This window comes from Anas platyrhynchos, chromosome 1 (assembly GCF_047663525.1).
Source record: "Anas platyrhynchos isolate ZD024472 breed Pekin duck chromosome 1, IASCAAS_PekinDuck_T2T, whole genome shotgun sequence".
In the NCBI taxonomy this organism is placed as follows: Eukaryota; Metazoa; Chordata; class Aves; order Anseriformes; family Anatidae; genus Anas; species Anas platyrhynchos.
Window position 1 is genome coordinate 71,703,692 of NC_092587.1, and position 25,163 is coordinate 71,728,854.

The 25,163-nt window shown below is 38.2% G+C and overlaps 1 protein-coding gene across 8 annotated transcripts in view; it reads right to left on the reverse strand.

The window, feature by feature from the left end:
• Positions 1-25,163, reverse strand: part of ATXN10 (ataxin 10) — a 106,981-nt gene that overhangs the window by 64,666 nt on the left and 17,152 nt on the right. For 7 of the 8 annotated variants that reach the window (XR_003495814.3, XM_072041181.1, XM_072041173.1 and 4 more), the window contains exons 4-5: positions 12,943-13,039; positions 8,203-8,367 (exon numbers count right to left, since the gene is read on the reverse strand). Coding sequence is in view for 7 of the 8 variants with exons in the window: in XM_072041181.1 (XP_071897282.1) it covers positions 8,203-8,367; positions 12,943-13,039 (262 nt within the window). In the remaining variant the exon portion in view is untranslated. The remainder of the gene's footprint in view (positions 1-8,202; positions 8,368-12,942; positions 13,040-25,163) is intronic. The other variant, XM_072041203.1, reaches the window with a different exon arrangement.

Sequence of the window (25,163 nt, forward strand, 5' to 3'; positions counted from 1 at the left end):
TTAGCTGTGCATTACACAGTAATATTTACCTTCATAACATACAACTATCAGCTGACAATGAAGCATAGTAAAATTGCATTTAAGGAACAATATGAGCCCTGATTTTTCAATTTTACAGTTGCAAATGTAAGTTTATACCTTATTTTGTGATTGATATAACTTGGATAATTACTTTGATAATTTGATATTACTTAGTGATTGATATTACCTTGATATTACAAGGGGAATCTTGACTACTTGTTTTGTAGTTAAAAATAATCAATAATTACCACAAAAATCTATAATGCTACTAAGTGCACATTAATGATTACTACTGTGAAGTGACAGATCTGTATTTTAGTCATTATTTGGTCTACACTCTTGCATTTATTCATCTGCATCTTTCACATGCTATGGACTACACCTTTACTGCCTGAGAAGCTTGCAGTATTTCAGAAACAAGTTTCTGCTTATAAAGATGCATATACTTCCGTATGTGCTTCGTATCCTTTTAATCTCAAGAAAATATGTAAAACCTCAAAAATTCCTCCTCCTGCATTTGATTTTCTCTTTTACCTTATCCACTTCCTACATTACTACATCATAAAGAATATAGCACTAACAAATTTTACAGGATCATCAACAAGAGAAGTCAACAGAAAAATTAGTAGTGGACTAAAGCACTTAACTCTAGCTATCATGTCCAGAAATTCTTGTGGTAGTTAAGCAAGGATGCAAGAAATTAAAGTTGGTATCTTTAGTCCTCAGCTCTCCTGTTTTTCATTTGGGGTAAAGGAGAAGAAGAAGAGAGAAAGTAAGACCATCCAGAAGTTTGAAATAAAAAAGGCATTTGGTTTTGGATCACTGACTGTATATGGCATTTCAGATGCACTTAAAAGGCTTTGGTAGTAGACTTAAATTCTCTTTGGGGGCCAACGGCAGACCACTGGGATAACCAGGATAAACTGAGGACCATTGTAATTGAGTGAAGGAAATGGTGAAAATTAAAGTTGTTATGCAAGTGTAACACAGTAACAAATGAATAGTGTTAAATATGCCAATTTTCTTGACTTTTTAAAAATTGTTTGGCTAAAATCCTAAAAAAATCAAGTGCTTACATAGTAGATAAATAGAAGAGATGTTCAGTTCAAAGACTTAGCAATAGTACAAGGGCTGCATTGTACCAAACGGAACTTGAGCAGCAGCTAAAATGATATGGTATAACCTACATTTGCACTCAGTATATTCCAAATAGCCACTAAACTTGCTCCAATCAAAGGCAAGTGTAAGCAATCAGCTTTATCATAAAATGTCATTCTCCACATTAAGTTGACTTGATCCCATTAGCAAGTTTAGAGAACGGTGTCCTTGGTCTCAGAAAATGAGGGGAAAAGTATAAATGTTTTAGCAGAAAGAAGAAAGTTATTGCGATCCTGTTTGATCAGCAAACTTCTCTTCTGATCTCTAAAAAAAAAAAAAAAGCGTATTTCACCATCCCACAATAAAGCCACAACGTCCAAAATACTTAAGAACAAAATAGCATTTTTACTTGAACAAACAAGCATGACAAATCACCCAAATTTTAAAGAAAATAAAAGAAGAAAATTTAATCAGACAGCCTTTCAAAGCTGTATCACAAGCCTTTTCACATTTTTAAAAAACAAACAAATGCCACACTACAACAAAAAACAATGTGCCTCATACAGAACTGCTTGTAACCACAACACATTTGTGAAGCAGAATTATTTTCTGGCCTTGCACAAGAACATAAGCACTCTATCAAAACCATTTTAAAAAAACTATTTAATAACAAATAGAGTACACGTACTGTTAAAGATCTCTTGAAACAAGATAATTCACTCTACTCAAACACCAGCATTAAAGCACTTCTTGCTCAAAAAAAAGAGTAAGAAAAAATATTTCCATATTTAGAGCTCAACACCAAGTATAATCACAATGTTCTTCTCCTGTGTTGAAGAGAGCACAACAGGAAATTCTCTTCCTTCTTTAAAAGTCATTACCCATAATGAATACATCCTCCTTGTAGGCCACAAAGGTCCACCAAGTCAACTCTCACATCTAGAAGACTGAGTTCAGATGACCTGTACTTTTTCTCTGATTCAGAATACACTCCTTTTCAACTTGATAGCTACATCTGAAAGGCACTGAAGAGATTTATTTTTACTTCTATGCAAAGTTGGAATATTCTTTTTTCTGAAGAGTTACCAAGACGAAAATGGAAGATTATTACCAAAAGAATTACTTCCCACTCCTCTGTCTCCATAAAATATACAAGAAGAAAGAGGTGACAAGACAAATAAACATGTGAGGCTGAGCTTTAAAGGACTGGGGAAATCTGTGCCAATACCCTGCTACTGCAAATAGAAAGAAGCTACTCAGATCTCCACAATTAAAGAAACTTTTCCAATTGTCGGTACTATTTAAAACCACAGTTGAACTTGGAACCTGCAACATCACTCTAACTTCCCTGGAATTAAAAATAAGAACTACTTTCTGTAGAGTAGAAGGGGGAAGGGGACACCCTGGACTGTCAGAGAGAAGAGACAGAGCTGCCAGCTCAAAATGAAAAAAAGGTAACATATTCTGGTCTCTGTACCACATGCATATCAATTAAGCAACAAGCACTCTACTGAGGAGTTCCATCTTTGCCTTTAAATACATGCCCATGGGCAAGACTCCTTGCCACAGGAGCACTAGTTTCTGTCCACACTGCTTTCCATAAGCCAGAACAAAATAACCAAAGGCAAAAAATGGGGAGGGGGAGCCCCGCATCCTAATCTTTACAGTCATCATCGAGCTGTGGTTTCAAAAAGAGAAAGTAGATGTTCAGAAAATCTTACTTCCAATGCCAAACAGCTGACCACACTCTTAATATCATTTTTCTGGAAGCCAAAAGGCATATTATGCTTCTTTATAAAATGAAGGATTTTTGTTCCTTGCTCTTCAGGAATCAAAAATACAACCTGTTTTTTCTTTTCATAGGACCTACACTGCCCTGTGCACACACTTGGATAAACTGATGACACAAGCCATACACTCATCTCTAATGGAGCCACCGAACTATTTCTAAAATAAACAGCTTTTAGAATACACATTGGTCTCGGTTAGGATAAATTATAATGTAATTTTGTACTACTTTTTTCTTAATTATTTTACAAAACACATATGTTTGCATGTTCAATATTCTAAAATAGATTTCATGTGGCATTCTGTGCTGGCTTCTCTTCTAAATACAGTAGCTTCTAAACTGTGCGACACACTTTGCTGCAGTTGATTAATACCAACCCAAAAGGGAGTGGATGCGGATGTTTGGGGAAACACAGAGGAATGCCTTTTTAAACATGGCACAATTTTCCAGAGTCTAAGGCACAGATCTCTGCACTTTTAAAACAAAAAAAAAAATACAGAAAAAATAGCAGCACTTGGCAGTCCTTTCATCACACTGCATATATAACACCTGATACCACTTGTGCTTTCTTCTTCCCTTGGAACTGCACCAGAAAGAGTTATAGAGGGCTTTTCAGACTTTGGTAGTAATCACAAGGGAATAGATTGAGTAGGAAACATTTCAGTTACTTAAGTTGTGTTCCAGCTTTGTTTCCTAAGGGAAGGATCTGTCCAATTCCCAGACAGCATCCTTAGGTAGGCAACAGCCGTTAAAAGAAAGCAGCACTGCAAAAAGAGTATTAGCTTATGGAGTAAGTATAGCTGCTTACATGTTCAAGATACGTTCAACTTAATGTGTCAACACTTTAAGAGAAGAATACTATGCATGAAAATACTATTATGCAGGTATATTGGAAAGATGAAGACACACAGAAAATAAATTATCATCTCACAGGGGCTTGAAAACCACACTCATTCATTTGACTGGAATATAGGGTGGAGAAAGTAAAGCCAAAAGATACATAATGCAGAAAGACAGATGTTGTTTAATGGACAGATCTGTTGTTACTGAACAGATAAAAGGTAACTACCACTAAAAGAAAAAAGAATCACATGAAGGTGGGAAAAAAAAAGAAAAAAAAAAGAAAAGAAGAAATTTAGAGGTTTAAAAGCTCTCCACTTACAAGATGGAATGCAAATCCCACAACTGTGACCACGAGCAGAGCAAGCTGGAAGCCAAAGAACATAACCAACCCCTCAAACAAGGAGCCTGCATTAAAGGACAATGTCTCAGGATTAAGGATAGCAACAATCACTCGTACACCCAAGCTGTAGCAGCATGGAAGTTTTCCCACCAATGTCAGCAATTATTTGCTCCTAAGCTAACAGCCCAAATAGCAAATGCACATTAAAAAGGTCCACGCATTTTCTAGAAAAGAACTGCACAGCAAAGAACACTCGAACAGACAGGATCATTTAATTAGTGTATGTCATAAATCAAACCAAAGAAAGGATACTTACTAACTTGTTTCTGCAGAGCCAGTGTCTTTGCAAAGATATATACTTTGAAGTATATTCTTTAACATTATTTGCCTTGAAACATTCGGGCACTCTTTACAAGCCCAAATAGAGATCCAAACATTCAGGACAAGACAGATAAGTTTAAACAGCTTTCAGTCCTGAAAACTTCTAATTTCTTCTTGCTCTAATATTTTAGCCAAAGGCTACAAAACAAAGTGGTATACATCCAGTCAGATTACGTTTTGAAGAACCTCAGTTAAAAATGCATGATCTGCCTCCTCAGATCATTGCTGCTGGTCTAACTCCCAAGAGCAAGTTCAGAAGAGTGCCTGGTATTCAAGATTACAGGATTGCTAGCCTGAAACAAGTTAAGGAGCTGTGTTGACTAGAAGCAGTTTAGAAGCAGTTTAAAAATACATTGCCTAATATATGTTAATTAAATCTATTTTAATATTAGATGCTGAGTGGCACTTTAAAAATGGCAAAGGCAGCAATGATAAAAAAAAAACAAAAAAAAAAAACAACTTGGAGCTGTTCAGAGATCAAGCTTCCAAAAGAGAAAGAGGAAGGGGTAGCAGTTCTTAAATCAAGAAATATTTAAGAAATGTGGGAATTACATTCTGCAACTTCACGGATTTCAGAGATAGAAGCATTTCTGAAGCTTACAAGTAACCACAAGCTTAATGAAATGGGCCTTCAGACCATCTAGTATGGATAAAGAGGTATGATCACTCAAAGGCTGAATACAAAATTTGACCAGGGCATTCCTTATAGAACCAACTTAGGTTTTAAATATAGCTGTTTCTTAGCTCAAAGCATGCTACAGAAAACAATAAAAAGTATATATCACTCAAAGACACACATAGGTATGCATCACAGTCTGCATCCAGTCTGCATCTAAGTTCTGAGGCAATTTGTTATGCTGTCAACTTACAAACATCTTCTCAAAACACATCAAAAATCTCAATATGCCAATCATAAAACATCTTTTTTGTTTCAAGAAATGCTTAGAAAATGGGTGTCTTGCTTCCCCCCTACTGAATAGATTCATAAATTGCCAACCTGAGGCCTTCTCTCTCATAAGGCACCCCCTTAAGGAAGTACAGCCACCAAGATGCAACACTCCAGAAGTTTCTTCTTTACCAACAGGAACTCCTTGTTTTCTACTGAATAGCTCTTGATTCAAGAAGTAGACAAAAGTGACAGGGGAAAACAGAAAACTACGTCCTGCCTTCAGAGATGCTTCCTTTGCTCTTTAACTGGAAAAGTGTGTTATTGCAGACAGCACAGGAATTACAGAAGGTCTGCTACCAACAGCTGCTTCTAGAAAAGGAAGCTCTGAAAAACTGCTTAGAATAATCTCAGATTTTCTCTGACAAAGCCTTTCCCTACAGAACTGTTTCAAGACTGGAGGGAGAACTACTTAACAGAAGTCAAAGGCATCACACTTTGAAAGAGGCATCACACTTTGAAAGAGGTTCCTCCTGAAATCTCACCTAAGAACTTTTCCAGCTTGGACATGGAAAACTGGACTTGTAAACATAAATGTGGTATCACAAACAGAGAAGGAATTGCCAATTCACTGAAAAAAAAAAGATTTTAAAGATGTGCTTCCCCTGTTATACATCAAGAGTAGAAAATCCAACGCTTATTACTGGAATGAAGTAGTAAGGACACCATGAGAGAAACTACACTTAGGCCAATAGTTGTAAATACAAGCGTTTGTCTTGGACACCCTTTTTGTCTTAATGACTCACAGCAGCAACTCAAAAAATAACGTGAGCATCACAAGTTTGGAATTCAATTAATGGAATTTGTGGAAATTAATTGGAAACTAACTTTAGAGAAAAATTAATTCATAAGTTTCAGTACATGATAAAACAAACAGAAGAAAATCATGAATAATAGGTTTGCCTATAACCAAAACTCACACAGTATTCAAAGAAAGATTACCAATACTAAAAAGCAGCATTTGACAGCAAGAAAGCACAGCCAAGATGAATAAACATGCATACACTTTTTATGCAATGTAATACGAATCCGGATGCTCAAACTGAGACACAAGAAGACAGGAATTAAGTAATATTTTTAACTTTACAGGTAAGAATATCCTAAACACAGTCATATATGAATCTGGCAGTGAGAATAACCTCCTGGAAGAAGAACAGTTTGTATTTCAGCTCAGCCATAAAATGCCAAAATAGCCACTTCAAAATGGTTGCTGTGCACTCTGGTAGCCATGGCACAAGGGACCCAAACCTTTACAACAAAATACTGGCTTTGTTGCAAATACCGCAGCTATGTAAATTCGTTTAAGCAATCCTAGTGGTATGTACTGCAGTGAGAACTGAAGTACAGCTCCAAAATTTTCAATGAACTGCTGACAAAATATTTTTTCTACGGTCCAGCCAGAGACCTTAGCTTAACCTTCATAAGAAAATGGACAGAAACCTCTTTATGCATTTTTACCTGACTGTATCTCACACATACTTTTCCATATCAGAAAGCAACCTATTAAATATTTGATACTGAACTGTTGAAATATACTTTGTTTTGTTTACATTTTACCTGTGCTGACTCTGAGAAGTGCCTGCATTACTGAAATAAAATGCTAAGAAACATATACTACAAAGTCATGACTTTCTTTCACATGGGAAAAAATGATAATTAGGTTTGAAACTATACCAGCCAACATTAAAGTACCATGAAAGAAAAATGAACATATTATTTTCTTAATGCATGGTAGATATTCCTTTTTTTCTGTATATTTATTTTATGAGAAAAATCAATACTCTGAAAGGAATTCAAAGGCAAACATTTCTTAACTGTGTTATGACAGAAATACTCTACTTATCTCTTCCCCTTCATCATGGTCTTGCATGAAAGTTTGCCCCTTTTTAATCTCGAGACTGAAGAAGAAAGACTTTCTCTGAAGAAAGACCATTTCCCACCCACAGCAAACATGCAGTGCAGAGTTAAGACACTGACTTCGTAAGTTAATAGAATGCACTTCAGACTAGAAAGATCAGAGAAATGGACAGCTCAATTGCTGACCTTCAAAAGAAAGATACAAAAATACAGTTTTGTTTTCACTATCCTTTTCCCCCCTCACTTGGAATGTCCCATAAAAATTAAACTGAGTTATTATGTGCATCCTTGCTGACAAACAGAACATTTCTAAAATGCATAACTGACATTAATATTTACAAAAGTGACCATTAGAAAAAAAATAAAAAATAAAAAGCTCAATAGAACATTGGAATAAACCCACTGATTATATACTCTTAAATTAAGAAAAATCAAGTGTAACAGATTTGCAAACAAAATGTCTTTCTGTTTCAATATAGAAATGATTACATGTTGCACTAGACAACAGATTTGTTAAAAAAAAAAACAAAAAAAACCCACACCTTTTCCATAGTACTCACAAACCATTAGTCACACATGTCTTTTGAATAGCCAGAGTCTGTAACACTATATTCTGACTTAGCCTTCTTTCAAAAATCTCCACAGATCATCATATAGGTATAACTAACTTGCATTCTGGAACACTATTTCATTAACAAGACAATTCAAAAACACTGATTTTAGAATTTGTCTACATCGTCAACAAATCATAATCTTATTTTAACAGAAAGTCAGTAAAAGTATTCTGAAAGTTATCGCCAAATTAATAGCTTCTAAATAAATCTTCATTTACTACTTAGAGAGTCACAAATGTAGATATTCTAATATGGAGACTGATGCTAGGAGAACCCTTATTTAAGAAGGAAAAAAAAGTCTAAAGATACATACGACCACTCAGACTCCAACTGCTCTTTGTAGACTTTCAGGACATGAAGAGCCACAGTCAAGTTCTCAGGATCCAGTAGTTCTCTCACTTTCTCTGAATTAAGGCAGGTAAACAAGACCATACAACAATAGGCAACAATTTTCTCATCGCTGTAAGTTAGGCAGGTCCTTCAAGAGAAAGTGATGTTAAGACAGTAGGTTAAAACTCATGCTAGAAAAACGCACTAGGGACATTCAGCTTGTTGAGTTGTTCTTCTCTGATGTCTTTTAGTGAATCATGAGCTTGACATTGCTTAAGAGAAGTCAAGAAGAAAGAAGTCAACTTCAGAAGTCAGCTGCAAAAAATAATACCATTCTGAAGGCCAAACTTCATAGGCAATTTACAAAACTAGTGTTAGATTTGAGCTACCTAAAGTTTTAAGAACTGAGTGAAACTGTAAAAATTGTAATTATCTGTTTCTATAACTGTAAGATCTTCCTACAGCCAGTGCTGACAAGTAGGCTCCAAAAACAGAATCAGAATGAGTACCATATTCAATGAATATGCCTTTGCTACTAGCCCATTACAAAAGATTTCGCCAAATACACCAATAATAATTGTCACGTGTCTGTATAAAATGGTTTATGTAATATTTCATGACACATACATCATCAGCCACTGGAAAGATATTTTCATAAGGTTGGATATCAGCAAAGGAATCAGAAGACACAAAGATTAAGTCACTTCTCATAGATTCCATTTCATCCACAAATAACTGACAGGTCTGCAAAGAAGCATTGAGAATAAACAAAAAGTTTTGTTCTTGGAAGTGACCAGCTTATAACCAATTGAAAACAACTATGAAATAAAGTTTATGATTGAAGCTCATCATGAAGGACTAGAACAAGACAATCTGAATGACAAAGTAGATAAAAACCCGTCCCAGTTGGAGGGGGCACCTAAGACAAGGCGACCTACACATCGCATTGCCACATCATCCTTCAAAAAAGAAAGAAGGGCTATTGTTATGGGGGGCTCCCTTCTGAAAGGGACAGAGGGACCGATATGCCGACCGGACCCAACCCGCAGAGAAGTCTGTTGCCTCCCTGGGGCTCGGGTGAGAGACTTTGCCAAGAAAGTCAAGCACCTGGTACGGCCCACTGACTACTACACGCTACTGGTCTTTCAGGCTGGTAGCGATGAAGTAGCAACGAGAAGTCCGAAGGCGATCAAGAGACTTCAGGGATTTGGGGCGACTACTTAGAGGATCAGGGGCGCAGGTTGTGTTTGCCTCTGTCCTTCTGATAGGGGGGAACGAAGCTGAAAGGCGTGCTGTTCACATAAACTCGTGGCTTCGAGACTGGTGTGACTGGCAGAACTTTGGGTTCTTTGATCACGGGAAGGTCTATGCTACACCGGGCCTGATGGCACCGGATGGAATGCACCTCTCTCGGAGAGGGGTAAGGATCTTTGGTCAAGAGTTGGCAGGGCTGATAGATAGGGCTTTAAACTAGAGTCAAAGGGGGAAGGGGCTAAAACCAGGCACACCGGTGAAGACCTAAGGGATGGTACGCTAGAATCAGAGGGGCTGTGTGCCAGTGAGGTCCTTCAGTCAGATCCACAAGGTGCTGAGTGTAAGGAGACGCACCTGAAGTGCTTCTACATGAATGCATGCAGTATGAGGAATAAAATGGATGAGCTAGAAGTCCTGGCCCAGTCCCGCAACTACAACATCATCGGCATAAGTGAAACCTGGTGGGATGAGTCCTGTGACTGGGGTGTTGCGATAGATGGTTACAGGCTCTTCAGGAGGGACAGGCAGGGTAGGCGAGGTGGTGGGGTGGCGATGTATGTGAAGCAGGGGCTGGACTGTGTGGAACTTCAGGTCGGTGATGGCAAAGTTGAGAGCCTCTGGGTAAGGATCAAGGGACGAACGAATAAAGGGGATGTCTTTGCGGGAGTCTACTACAGACCGCCTGGCCAGGACGATAGCGCCGATAAATTCTTTACAGAACTAAGAGAGGCCTCGAGATTAACTCCCCTTGTCCTTATGGGGGACTTCAACTTGCCAGACATTAAGTGGGAGTGCCACACGGCTGACACGAACAAGTCCAGGAGGTTCATGAAGCACCTAGATGATAACTTCTTGGTGCAGGTGCTAACGGAGCCAACTAGGAAAGGTGCCCTCCTAGACCTGTTGCTAGAAAACAGAGAGGGTCTGGTGGAAGATGTGGTGATTGGTGGCCGCCTCGGTCATAGCGACCATGAAGTGGTTGAGTTCAAAATTTACGGTGACAGAAGGAAAAGTGCCACCAAAACCTCATCCTCAGATATGGGGAAAGCGGACTTCAGGCTGCTCAGGGAACTAGTCAGCAAGGTCCCCTGGGAAACTGCTCTTGAAGGCCTCGATGTCCACCAGTGCTGGTCATTCTTTAAGCGATGCCTCCTAGAAGCACAAGAACAGGCAATTCCTAAATATCGCAAGTCAGGCAGGCGGGGCAGGAGGCTGGCGTGGCTGACCAGGAACATTCTAATGGAGATTAGGCGGAAACAGAGAGTGTTTCGCTACTGGAAGGAGGGCCGGGTGTCATGGAAAGAATACAGGGATGCTGTTCGTGTTTGTAGGGAGAAAATTCGTGTGGCCAAAGCACACCTAGAGTTGAAGCTGGCTGTGTCTGTGAGAGAAAATAAAAAGGGTTTTTTTTAGATATGTGAATGGAAAAAGGAGAACTAAAGAATACATAGGGCCGCTCCTTGATAGGGAAGGTCTCCTCACAGACAATGACATAGGCAAAGCAGAGACACTTAACGCCTTCTTTGCGTCTGTCTTCAATGCCAATGATGGGCTTCGGGACCCAGGGTGCCCTGAGCTGGAGGACCGGGACGGTGGGGATGACAAACTCCCAACCGACCCTGAATGTGCGCGGGATTTGCTACTCCACCTGGATCCCTACAAGTCCATGGGTCCGGATGGGATTCATCCCCGGGTGCTGAAAGAGCTGGCAGACGTCATCGCGGAACCTCTCTCAATTATTTTTCAACGATCCTGGGAATTTGGAGAGGTCCCGATAGACTGGAAGCTGGCAAATGTTGTGCCGATTTTCAAGAAGGGTCAGAAAGAAGACCCTAGCAATTACAGGCCTGTCAGTCTCACGTCAGTGCCTGGTAAAATCATGGAGAAGATGGCTCTTGAACTTATTGAGGCGCACCTGGGGGACAAAGCAGTCATTGGTCCCAGCCAGCATGGGTTTGTGAAGGGTAGGTCCTGCCTAACTAACCTGATTTCCTTTTATGATAAGATCACCCGTATGGTGGACCAAGGGAAACCAGCTGATGTGATTTTTTTGGACTTCAGCAAGGCTTTTGACATGGTTTCCCATAGGATCCTACTGGACAAAATGTCCACCATACAGCTAAATACAAACATCATACGATGGGTGAGCAATTGGCTAACGGGCAGGGCCCAAAGGGTTATGGTAAACGGGGCTGCGTCAGGCTGGCGGGCGGTCACCAGTGGGGTCCCTCAAGGCTCCATTTTAGGGCCGGTACTTTTCAATATTTTTATAAACGATCTGGATGTAGGAATAGAAGGTATTTTGAGCAAGTTTGCTGACGACACCAAACTTGGAGGAGTTGTGGACTCGAATGAGGGTGGAAAGGCCTTGCAGAGGGATCTGGATAGGTTGGAGAGCTGGGCGATCACCAACCGCATGAAGTTCAATAAGAGCAAGTGCCGGGTCCTGCACCTGGGACGGGGAAACCCTGGCTGCACGTACAGACTGGGCGATGAGACGCTGGAGAGCAGCCTAGAAGAGAGGGATCTGGGGGTCGTGGTAGACAGCAAGTTGAATATGAGCCAGCAGTGTGCCCTGGCAGCCAGGAGGGCCAACCGTGTCCTGGGGTGCATCAAGCACGGAATCGCTAGTAGGTCAAGGGAGGTGATTGTCCCGCTCTACTCTGCGCTGGTGCGGCCTCACCTCGAGTACTGTGTGCAGTTCTGGGCACCACAGTATAAAAAGGACATGAAACTGTTGGAGAGTGTCCAGAGGAGGGCTACGAAGATGGTGAAAGGCCTGGAGGGGAAGACGTATGAAGAACGGCTGAGGGCACTGGGCCTGTTCAGCCTGGAGGACGCTGAGGGGAGACCTCATCGCAGTCTACAACTTCCTCGTAAGGGGGTGTCGAGAGCCAGGAGACCTTTTCTCCATTAACACCAGTGACAGGACCCGCGGGAACGGGGTTAAGCTGAGGCAGGGGAAGTTTAGGCTTGACATCAGGAGGGGGTTCTTCACAGAGAGGGTGGTTGCATACTGGAACAGGCTCCCCAGGGAAGTGGTCACTGCACCGAGCCTGACTGAATTTAAGAAGAGATTGGACTGTGCGCTTAGTCACATGGTCTGAACTTTTGGGTAGACCTGTGCGGTGTCAAGAGTTGGACTTGATGATCCTTAAGGGTCCCTTCCAACTCAGGATATTCTATGATTCTATTTTAAACATAATTTTCTTCCAGTTTGTGTTAAATGAAATCAATTTACTGTCAGTTCAGAACAAGCAGGTTTTTAAAGGACCTGACCCCTGTGGTTGACTAACAAAAAAAACATCTACAGGATATGGTCTCAACCACCCCATTTTCCCTAAGGTTATTTTTCAAAGCTTTATGGTGCTAGTAGAGACACAACTGTCGCATACAAAAGATTTGAATATAACCACAGAAACTACAGTATAAAAAACAAAACAAAACAAAAAAACACATCCATGCTTACAAGAAGAGATCTGGGAAAGCACACTTCCAAATGCTATTCTGGGAATCTCCATTTCCTGCCGCAATGTTTCCAAGAAACTGGAGGCTACAATGAAAAGCTGGAAAAAACAAACAAACAAACAAAAAAACACACATACACAGAAAAAAAATATTAGTATTCTGAAATTGTAACCAGAACAAAACATTTTTTTTTCCAATTCAACTTCCATTAATATCAAATATTGGCCACTAGTGATTACAAAAACTAATTGAATCCGCGAATGTTCAAGACAGATCAAAATCAATGAAAGCTTAGAGTTACAAATAGTGCAAACTGAAGCAGACCCATGCTGAACCAGTAGCTGCCACATGGCAGTGGCCATTTTGCCTCTTCCAGATCTGGGGTGGCTTTCTTCTTACTATTAAATTAACACAAATAGGCTGCTTGTCAACACTCAAACTCTGCAAATGCTGCTCTGCCTGCTACTAAGAAAGCTCCCCAGACACTCTCCACAAGCTGGCCAAGAAATTGCTTGAAAATTTTGTTTCAGTAGGTAAAGCCAGAGGAGTACCCAGTCCATTCCCTTGCTGCCCACTTTAAGTTGTGGGTACCTGGACGAATCCTTATATGACAATGTACTCAACACTTCCAGATTTCCACCCCAAAGAAATTAAAGCTAGTGCACCAAACAACTTTGTATTCCATTTTAACACTACTTAATATAACATATTTCCACTATTATTGCAAATGCATTTTGCAAATTGCAAAAATAAATAAATTGCAATTTATTTCAGCTTTCTCTAAATACAGGCTTAAAATCCAGAAACAAGATACTTCATTACACATGTTCACATCCAAGAACGCCCCCCTCCTCCCAAGTCAAAAGATATAAATTAAGGTAAAACAAAAGCATGAACTCACAGACTCCACAAAATTAAACATTTTTGGCACTACTGACAACTTTCAATAGCCTGATCCTTCTTTAAGTTTGTCAAAGTAACTTAAAATTAAATACTGCAATGCAGTTCAGCAGATATTATAAGCAGCAGCCTGTTACAGATGGAGGTGGCTAATATTAACACATTCTGAAACCATAAAATAAGGTATCTTTGAAAGGTGCTGCGCCAGCTAGCAGACAGATTTCCTACAAAGGTCCTGGCATATGTCCTCCCGGGAACAAAAAGAAAGCAAGTCTAAAGTGATGACACATGGGCTTAAAGAATAGTAAATTTTATTCTCCCATGTACCTTATTTACACACAAAATACGTACGTCATTTCCATAATGGTTTTTGAATTATCTTCTCCTTTTCTCTTTGGTTCTTAGTATCTCTGTTCTCTTTACCTGCACATCTTCAGGTTTGTTTGTTTGTTTTTTGTGTGTTCTTTTTTTTTCCTCTGCCCATCATTGTTCTTCCATTTCTCCCATGCATCTGGGAGACTGCTGACTCAGTTTTTCTGAAGGACAGCAAGCTACTCTTCTAGCAGACATCTTATGGAAATATTTATCTCCTAGAAAAAAAACTAACAAGGCAGTAGACCCTAGGAATAGGGTATATTTCTCTTGGTGAACTCTATTCTACTATGAGAAAGACCTCTCAAATAGGAATGAGGTTATTTGGTTACACTCTGATCTTTACCTTACATTTGCATGACCTCTTCCAGATATCGATTACACTTCTCATTAGAGACTAAGCTGTCAAAAATACCTCAGACTAGATAAAAAAATAAAGATCCTTTAAATATTGCCATTCTTACTGTAACAACTGTAATAAGAAAATATTTGCAATATCATAATAAATTAACTACAAATTCTCCATTAATCACACATTGAAGACAGTATTTGTGAAAGCAAGCAATCAGCACAGTCCTCCTTTGATCCTCATTTCCTGAACAAGTAAGAAGGATCCAGTAAAGATCATGATTCTGCCAATGCACCATGAAAAATGAAAGAGTTTAATATTTAAGAGCCTGTTTTTGACCAATAGTGGCTAACATTTTTCTTTCAATTAGAGGACACAAATCAGTATGAGTAAGCGCATAATCTGTGAGACAACAGCAATTGTATCTATTCACAATTAAGCAGAAAACGATGTCTCAATATTGCAATGTTCCCTTATGAAAGTAATCTAACTGTGAAGAATCTCAGCAATTTTAGAGAAATGTGTGATTCTACAAACACCTAATGTAACTGACCTATTCCAGGAGTAAAGAGAACAGAAAACAATACCTAGCTCAGAATCCGTCCAACCAAATCATATGCTCCATCACAGCAACAACACAACCGCTGTACTGCTTCTACAATGCCTAAACTTCTTTTCCCTGCCCACCCCCAAAAAATATTTACATAAAAATTAATTCTTCTCCGAGTGCTCAGTGTGACGCCAGCTCAATGGCACACGGTTAGTGTACTGAAGTGTGAATTCTTCTGTACCATGTCTAGTAGTCACAGGTGGAAAGCCAACTATCAACAGGGGATGAAGAGCATTCAAGGTCATTATAGCACCACAACCAGAGCAGCTCACCACAGTTCTCTGAATCACACTGCACTAATATTTGCATAGATACGTATAAGAGAAAAAGCGAAAAAGTGAAAAAACACATTATCACCACTCACACACACCTCAGAGGTGCACTTGGTGATCATGGAACACACAAATATCAGATAGGTCACATTTATATCCAAAGATGATTTCACATAAAATGCACTAACCTAGTACCAACACCAGCTAACTACTTTTGGTTTGAGCACTGAAAATCTATACACCGGCATTTACATTAAAAAAAGGGGGGGGGGGGTGCAGGGGAGGGGACACAAAAAACAGTAAAGCAACTAATTGTTAATTCATAGCATGAGTCACAGGTATGCATGAGTTAAAAAAAAAAAAAAAAAAAAAAAAAACAACACTACAATATAAGCAAAGTATTGCATTCCTAATGATGGAAGTCTTTTTATAGCATTCAACTTGCATGCTTCTCTAGTTTGTTTTGCATCTGGTGGACTTGACTGCTGCAACGCATCATCGAACTGTGCTTAGAAAGCTCTAGAATAGATATACTGCTTTTCTCCTCTCCAATAGATCGTTGTCCTTTCAACAAAAAACAAGAAAAATCAAGAAGTTGATAATTAGGTCAGAGTTTATTACAGTGTACCAGTTGAAACAATGTTGCTATGCATTTAATAATATTTTCTGAAAAAGAGGAAAAAAAGACTATTTCACTTTTTTCCTGAAAGCTTACAGATCTTAATGAAGCTAAATATGATTGCCAAACACTCTTTCCAGCATTAGCTATTATTTAGGAAATACAACTCAAAACAATTATACAACAGTGTGTCCTTTCCATAGTAACAATTTCTTTAACAAATGATTCTGTATCTACATGCACAGCTAAACTTTAATTAAAAAAAAAAAAAAAAGTTACACTGTGTGGTCAACAAAACTATTTTTAAGCTGATGGTCAACCACTGCAAAATTACATGTAGTAAGATTTAACTTCTGATAAGCAGATTAACCCCAGAGCTGAAGAAGTTTTTCCTCCATTGAGATTTCAATGGTTCCTATAAAAGCAGGATGTTCTTTAGCAAATGCAAATACTCAGATTACACATTGCTTTCACAACCAGCCTGCATTGGTTATGGAGGATTTTCTAGGTTCTACAAAAAAAATCTTTATAAAACAGGGCAACATGTACAATGGGAAACATTTTTCCTAATGTATTTTGGTATGTTTGTCTACATGTAAACTGATGTTTTAGAATCACTCAGTACCATCCATGCAACAGGTGAGTCAATTGTTATACAGCTCTGCACAAGGATAGCTTAAATGCACCACAGCCTTTAAGAGCATAGCTCCATTTTTTCTTTTCAATCTCTTACAATCATGTACAAATTGAATCAAACTATAGTACACATTTTTCACTTGATTATAATGCAGTACTACCCAGACAGTCTGAAAAATACATCACAGGCCTGACCTTGCATATTGCTCCTTACACTTCAAAAGTAATTTCAAAGCGTCATTTTCATTTGCAGAATCAGATGAAACCTTAAATACTTGAAGTTATTCAGACATTTAAGTACCATGTTTTAAAGGTAATACACTGTTTCCTTCTGCTCCACATTATTAGGTGATAATATTTCCAAAAAAGTTACCAAAGTTCCAGTACTGAAGTTAAATGCTTGGCAGCAATAAACTCTTCTATTAACAAGATTAAATGGAATTTCCCCCCATGGCCTTTCTGATTAGGCTACTACACACAAATATTAAGTTATTATGCAACATATTTTGCTGTAGTGGATATTATTTAGAAGTTTATATTCATACACGTTTTTTAGGTCCTCCCTACAGAAAGCAAGTTTTTTCCTGGTGAGTAGTTAGAAATGTTTTGAATTCCTACTACCTGTTCTCCGATCGGGAGCAGGAAACCTGTAAACATGCACAACAAACACTTCAAAAAACCCTGACCTCACCTACAGAAACTTGTAAAAGTCCTGAGATTTTTTTTTTTTTACTATTATTTTTATTTGGGGCAGACAGCACAGATAGCTATAAATACATTACTTAGCCTTTTGCTTTCCTCGCTCATCAAAAAAGCCATCTGTGTAATGAATTGTCCAACTCTAAACTGGCATTACTTAAGAACATAAAATAAATCCAATCCAAGCATGTATGAAGACATACAACACCAAATGCCAGGCTGCAAACATAAGGCTAGTGAACTTGCAAATCTCTTAATATTTTGCTAGCCATTAGCTGCGCACAAAAGAGATAGTTGGCGTGCCCTCTCTACCCTGGCTGCATGCACAAAGATTTAAAAATCACCATCTGCTGACAGACTGCATGCCTTTTAAGAAGCCTGTGAGCTTTGCAAATCTGACTGCAAGACATAATATAGACCTCTTTCCATTGTTTGTAAACAATTGCAATATGTTTTGAGATGTCACTATCACTGGAGAAATAAAACCTTCAACACAACATAAGGTATACACCTCCATTACTATGAAATGTTACTTTCTACCACTATTATTCGGTCATTGCTTTGTTTCCTTGTGGCTGCAAATTAAAGCAACTTCCAGTCATAAAAAGAGTTATTTGCCTCTTCACCACCATGAATCATACCACAAATAGTGATGAAAATGTATTTTCCTTGGAAAACAGTCTGTCTAGACTACTCAAAATGAACGTACAATACATATGCAGGCTCTGTCATTTAAAGTTATTAAAATAGTGCTTAGTATTTTACTTCTGCAAATAAAATGAACATCTAGCTACTGATTATATTTCTGCCTCGATTGTACTGCACTTGCTGCAATGCAGCCTAGTAACCCATTTTTACCATCTGTGGAATACCACAGATGGTAAAAACTTTTTTGTGTTTAAAAAGTTTCTGGTCCCACTCTATCTCCTCCACCTTGAAAAGAAAACAAGACAATTTTTTTTCTTTCCCTTCAGAAATGCCAACTCTAATATTAACAGAACATTCTGTTCGGTTACTGGACAATCATTCTGGTTTTGGAAGATAAGGGTCTAGGCAAAAGATCAACGTTTTTTTTTTGTTGTTTTTTTTTTGGCCACAAAGGAGAACGTGCCTCAAAACAAACGGGAAAAAAAAACAACATGCTTTGCAAATGAAAAGTTACAAGTGAATTACAAGGGAGCTGGAAGCAATTGTTAGACAACTAAATTAGTCTCTAACATGAACTAAGTTCTAACAAGATCTCAGAATGGTAGGTTCCAAAGACTGTATTCGTGCATTTACCAGGAAAAGAGTCAGTTGGACAGTCTACTGCCTACCATGAAATCAGTTTCATACTGATTCTGATTCATACAGCACTAGCAAAAGCTTATTAAATACAGTGACTGGACTGTCCTCTTTACCTTCTGTTATTTTAATTGCACTGTTTTATTTTTAGAAAAAAAAATAAAGTACATTAATTTATTTAAAAAAATATCTATTGAAGTCTAAAGGCATAATAAATGCCTTTAGACTGTTATAACCCCAGAAATAGCAAAAACACATGCTTGAGATTACTCTCCTATGTAAAGTAAAACCTATGTAAGTGTTTGCACACGTGAGAATTGTATTTATAAGCTTCCTACATGCATCAGGATGTAAATTATTTTTTTTGGGGGGGTTCAACCTAAAAGTTGAGTCTAAATCTAACCATATCTCTTTAAAGAGCCTAGTCCAAAGAGCCTGCTCCAGCAAAATCAGCAAATCTGAAGTCCTGGGGAGTCTCAACATGGACTTAAACCGTGCCAGGAAAACAAGAAAAATAACAAAAAAGACTGGCCACCCACTATGCGTTATTCGTGGCATCTAACCATATGACACACTGCTACATGATACCTTGCACAGGTCTAAGAAATAAAAGGAAATGATTAAAATCTAAAGTACTAACCAAGATTATGAGCAAATTTCTCAAATTATTTATTGTTACCATGATTGTTATTTTTGATGGCACACTGTAGACATCATTTTGTTTAAACCAAAATTTCTACTCAAGTTCTTACATTTTCTTTAGAAGAGTTAAATAATCTTTTTCTATAGAAAGGATATCAGACTTTTTTCTACCTTGGACCATTTATATTGTATATTTGGGTAATCATGGATCATGGTCCTTTTGTAATAGCAGAGATCAACAAATAAACTTACATTTGGCATAGTTACTTCCATAACCACTTTAATACACAGCAACCATTTTCATGTACATGTTTTTGGGCATTACATTTTTATACATATTTAAAGGTTGCTTGCTTCTTCTCATCTTCTTGTTATGGTCCCTTCCATATCCCACAACATCAACTATGCCCAGAGCATGGAAAAAGGGGAATGAACCTGATGTCCTCTGGCACAAATCTTGACACTTTTTCCTTTCTACACTGGCAGTAGAAAGAATTATCATTAAGAGATGGAGAGGCACGAGGCATTTCTCTCCCAGCACAAAACCATTACAGGAAAGGATGCTGTAGAATGAAAGAGTTTCATGGCTTGTATCTCAAAGGTCACAGTTACAGACAGCACCCTCCCTTTCCATCAGAATTATGTTCACGTACCTGGAGAGTATGGAATTTGTGACACAGCTGTGATAATCATAAGGTTTGGAGGATGTCATGGTGAACTTTTATCCAATTTTAACTACTTGGATTTTGATCCAAACATGCAACAGTTTATCCAAAGACACACGGATGCCTGACATTCTTTTTGCCTGGATCGTCCTCCAGTTCCCTTCCATCCCCCATCCATCTTCACTTTCTCTGCACGAAGAACGACAGTCTTCTGCAGATGTCCAAGAGTGCTCTTTAGAAAGGGCACTTCCTCAGTAAAAGTGAAAACAACTAAATATAGCATAGACAGAAAAAATTTACTCTATCTTTGGGAAACTGTCTGCATTAAAAGGCTTATTTGCCCTGTTCTTCCCATCTTGATCTTGAACTCCTGGTTGGGGAAAAACAAGAAACAAACAACAACAATAAAATCTCTCTGTGGTCATACCCCGTAATACCATAATGTAATCTTAAATGTAAAGTATATTTTATTTCTTCTCCTGCTTCTCCATCACAACCACAAGACAAGAAAGAAGCATGTGGCCCACACTATACAGATCACTGGAAATAACCCCAGGATCCTGTCCAAAGCCTAGCGGCAGATTATGAAATAAAGACTGGTTCCTCTTTGATATAGGAGTGAAGCTAATAACACAGGCACCAAGCAGATGCTGCAAGGTCAGACCATCAGAATTATGATTGCCCTGTTCATGGTAGAGCTTCCCATGTAGCTTCTGATTCCGCATAGGATGTCAGAGCAGAGTAGAAACACTACAGCCTTTCTACCTAAAGAAAGAGACAGGGACAAATTTTGTACCTTCTTCATAAATAGAAAAAATATATTTTCCACACCTTTACCTTTACAGTAACCCAATGGTCACCATGTTAAATCTACAGATATTTCTGTAAATTTTGATTCACATGTATTCATGCCCTGCCTCATTATGAATCTTTCAGACATATTTGCTGGTAGGGTAGGGTATAGCAAAGAGAAAAGTAGGAAGGAAGGGAGGGAGGGAGGGAGAAAAGTGCTTGCAGAACACTGTGTTTAAAGGTCCACTGAAATACAGACACTGCTATTCATTTTAAGCCTCGACCAAAGTAACCAGAATCCATTCTAATTAAATAAGACATCAGCAAACTCCCATTTCCTTTGTGCTTCCAGTGGATATCAATCCACATTTTAAAACCACTATGCATGTGTCATAAATCAGCAACATCTTGGCAGGCTGTGCTAGAAAGCCTCCAAAATGCAGGAGCAAGAAAAAAAAAGAAATAAAAACACCAAAGAAACCTACACACATACAGTCACAAAACAAAACAAACAAACAACAACAAAAAAAAGACAGCTATACACAATGCCCAAGAGTAGCATCAGCAACTATAAAAAGGAACCCTACAAGGTATCCCGTTGATCTACTTGTAACCGTTTAAGGATAGATGAATACTATTTAAGGATAGATAAACTCAGATTAGTCTCTGTCTTTGAAGGAGCTGAATGATCAGCATTAACCCTAAAAGTCACTGTCTCTGCTACCAGTACAGCAATTAAAAAGAAATTCCATGAACATCAGGGAATCATCAGTTTTGATCATCAGGGCAATCAACACCACACTATTGGAAAGCACTAGCTTTTTTCTGTCACTGTTACAAAGTCTGTTTTCTACTACATCCAATTCAAGCATGTCAGATAGGTGAACCTCTCAAGGTAGAACAGTTTAAACTAGTCAATCACTGCAGAAGCAACAGGAATCATGTGGAGAATCAAGCCCAAAGTAGGAGGGGAAAAAAAAAAGGGGCGAGGGGGAAAGGGTAGGTATAAAGGGCCACTGGACTCAAACTCAGTAGGAAATTTACATCAGAATTAAGAAAAGGGTGCCTTTTTTTTTTTTTTTTTTTTTTTTTTTTTAAATAAGAAAGCAAGATTGGAGTTTCCTATGTTTGGACACAAGATCAAACAACTACAATTGCTAGTGGTGTCAGGGGTCTAGAAGTGATGATTCAAGTCCTCCTCAGGCTTCTGTTCTTAGGTTACAAGCTCCACTCACTCTCCCCACCCCTCCTTTTTTCTCATTAGCATAAGAAAATGTTGTATTTAAATAGTGTCCCTTGTCCTAAACCTGCCTTTTGTCAATGCATTTAAACTTCCTCTCCTCAAACCTCATTCCGCTCCAGGTGTTACAAAATAAGAGAAAGAAATTAAGGTGCATGTAAAGTTTCCATATTAATACTAGAAATCACAGCCAAGCCATGTGAACGAACTCAGAGGTATCATGCTGAAAACAATGCAGCACTGACATCGACTCAGAATGACAGTTATTTCTGTCTTACATAGATGCAGTTTACTGTGCTAGCCAGGCCAGGCACAGTGATGAAAAATCCAGGCCCTCAAGGAGCACGGCAGCCCTGCACAGGCAGTTTGTGCCTCACACACTGCACGAGATTCAAACCGTGCAAGTCCCACTGTGCAGAACAAGAGTTAACCCCACAGCACCAGCAGCTGAGGAACTGCAGGCAGAGGCAATACTACATACACAAGAGTTGAAGAGAATTCAGCATTTGCTGAATTCTCATGACAATTCTGACCTGTTGTAGTCCAGGTTTGGCTTTTTCCTTTCTGTGGACAGCTGAAAGAGGTGTAAAAACTGGCTCCTATTTTGCAGTTCTTGAAAAAAAGCCCAAGAACAAAGACCTGGAACAAAGATCTGAACCAAAGGCCACCCAAGTCAGAGTCCTTCCACTGCCTTTAATTTTGGATCAAACTGTGAACATAGAGATCCTTCCCATCCACCAAAGGTGATATCAGGGTGACATACCTAACAAGGGTGAAACTTGCATGGCTGTCATCTTTGCCGTAGATATTCTGAAGACAGACATTTAATTAAAAAGCTGTGAAAATATTCACCAAACACACAGCACAGAGAGTAGTTCTAAAGTTAAAACTGTCATACAGACAGGACTGAAGGTGTTGTGTTTTGTTTTTTTTTCTGCACTTGGTAACTTAAAATTACCCAGCAGCAAAAATGCCTAAGTCCTCCCTGTACCATTAACTAGCAAATGGGCAACTGTCTGTCATTAGAAATCCTCATACTTTTCTCATAGCATAGATGTTTCTGGGAGATGCTCACAGTCACCTTTCAAAAGTACCCAGGCTCACATTTGATTTTGAAAAAAAATTAAAAATTAGTGGGTTTAACACAAAGAAACAAACAAACAAAAAATAATAATAATACCAAGAGAACAAACCAATTGCTTAAAACTTTCCTTTTTGGTATAGTAGTAAAATGCTCTGAGCTATAATAACTAGGGGATAGCAAAACTCTAAAAACGCATAATTTTTTAAAGCTATGGAAACATGAGACTAAAATCCCAATACAAGTGCAAATAGCAGTTTACGTATACCAGATAATGTATCAACTGATTTTTAGGGCATACACTCTGCAAATGCTACAAAGACCATGAATGTCCCAATATTATTTTTACAGATTGGAAAAACACAAAGGCCAAAAACAACACCAATAACTCAAATAAGAAACTCATGCTTATGTTTACATAAAAGTTTGATGAGTATAATATATTCATCACACTCCCACAATTATTCCCCGAAAATACTATAAATATTATTTTGACAATGTAATTATAGTTTTTACTTTAACAGTGGCAGCAAAGTACTGGCACAATTCCCCTACACAAAAAACCTAGACAGACAAAGCAAAGATCACACATGGAAACTGGCAACTCTTAAGATCAGGGCTGCCTCTTATTTATACAACTAAAAAAAAAGTCTGTTTAAATTAGAGCCTGATTTATTTAGATTGTAGAACATAAGTGGCTTAATTGTGCTAATAGTAAGCAAAAGGAAACTCCAAACAAAAAAAAATAAATAAATGGAGGTGAAGATTTTTAAATTCTCTTTTTCTCTGAGCAACTAAGGCCTGTTCCATTCACGGTGCTTTTGGGAAATTAACCCCATGGACTGCAAACCCATTCAGAAACCTCTCTTTTCCACTTCTCTCTCTTGAAAGGAAAGCTGATTTGACTACGTGCTTAAATTGATAAATGTCAGCTATCAACAATTCAGTATTTTTGACCCTGCATGACAAGTAAAATGGTTCAAGTTTTGTAAGCATCTTCTCTCTTGTTCCATGTAAATCAGCACCTACCTGGACTTGCACAACAAATTTGCAGCATACTCATTTCCAAGATATGCTCACAAAAAATAAAAAATAATAGAAAAAAAGAAACCACAAAACAAACAAACCCAACAACACACACACATAGTTTGTCTACTCCTCCAGAGATAAATATAGAGGGCATTGATGTAGGAAGAGCGGAAGAGAGCTTTAAGAAGGACAGGCTTGTTGGTTTAAATTTAGTAGCTATTGTGTTTGAGAATCTCCAGGATACAATTGAGAAGTTTCATCTTCTCCAACTGTAGTTACATTACAATCAAATCCATATAACCAAGTCTGTGTGGAGACAGTTGATGTTCAAACAGTGAGAAGAGGGGAAAAAATGAGGTCTCAGTTTATAGGCAATAAAAGTTAACAATGGTTTCCCAAATGCACTGGGTGAGCACTGAATCTTTGCTCTGCTATTAAGTCTGTCCAGTAAAATTTTACTGCTGCATTACGCTTGCCAAGCATATTTAAAATGTATATATTTATTTTTCATATATAATATAAAATGTAATCAGTAATTTGGAAATTAAACCGTTCAGTGCAACATGATTAATGAACTACAAAAAGCAGTGAAAGCAGAACACAAATTTTTTAAAGATTAAAACAGGAACATGAAAGATACTGAACAGGAAATAGAAGCACAAAAGATAAAAGTCAAACTTCTTTGGTCAATATTGGCATACGGTAAAAAATATTTAGGCTCTCTATTTGACTATTCTGTTTCTCTTTCCTATTAAAGTACATTGTTGAATGACTACTAATTCCAAGGTATAAGGTATAGGAAAAAAAAAGAGAAGGTATCAAAAATGAGCCATGGTTTGTTAAAACTCTTAGGCCAGTTATGTAGGCCCTAAATGTCCTGATTTTCAAACTAATTGTTTCTGCTTATGAACTAGTTGGATAGTTTCTGAAGAAGTCTGAGTATTTACTTCCAGCTCATTTTCCTACTGCCAATATTTTTAATGGGACCAAAAAACTGATGCTGAGGCAAACTTGCTTGCAGGGGAAGAAAAT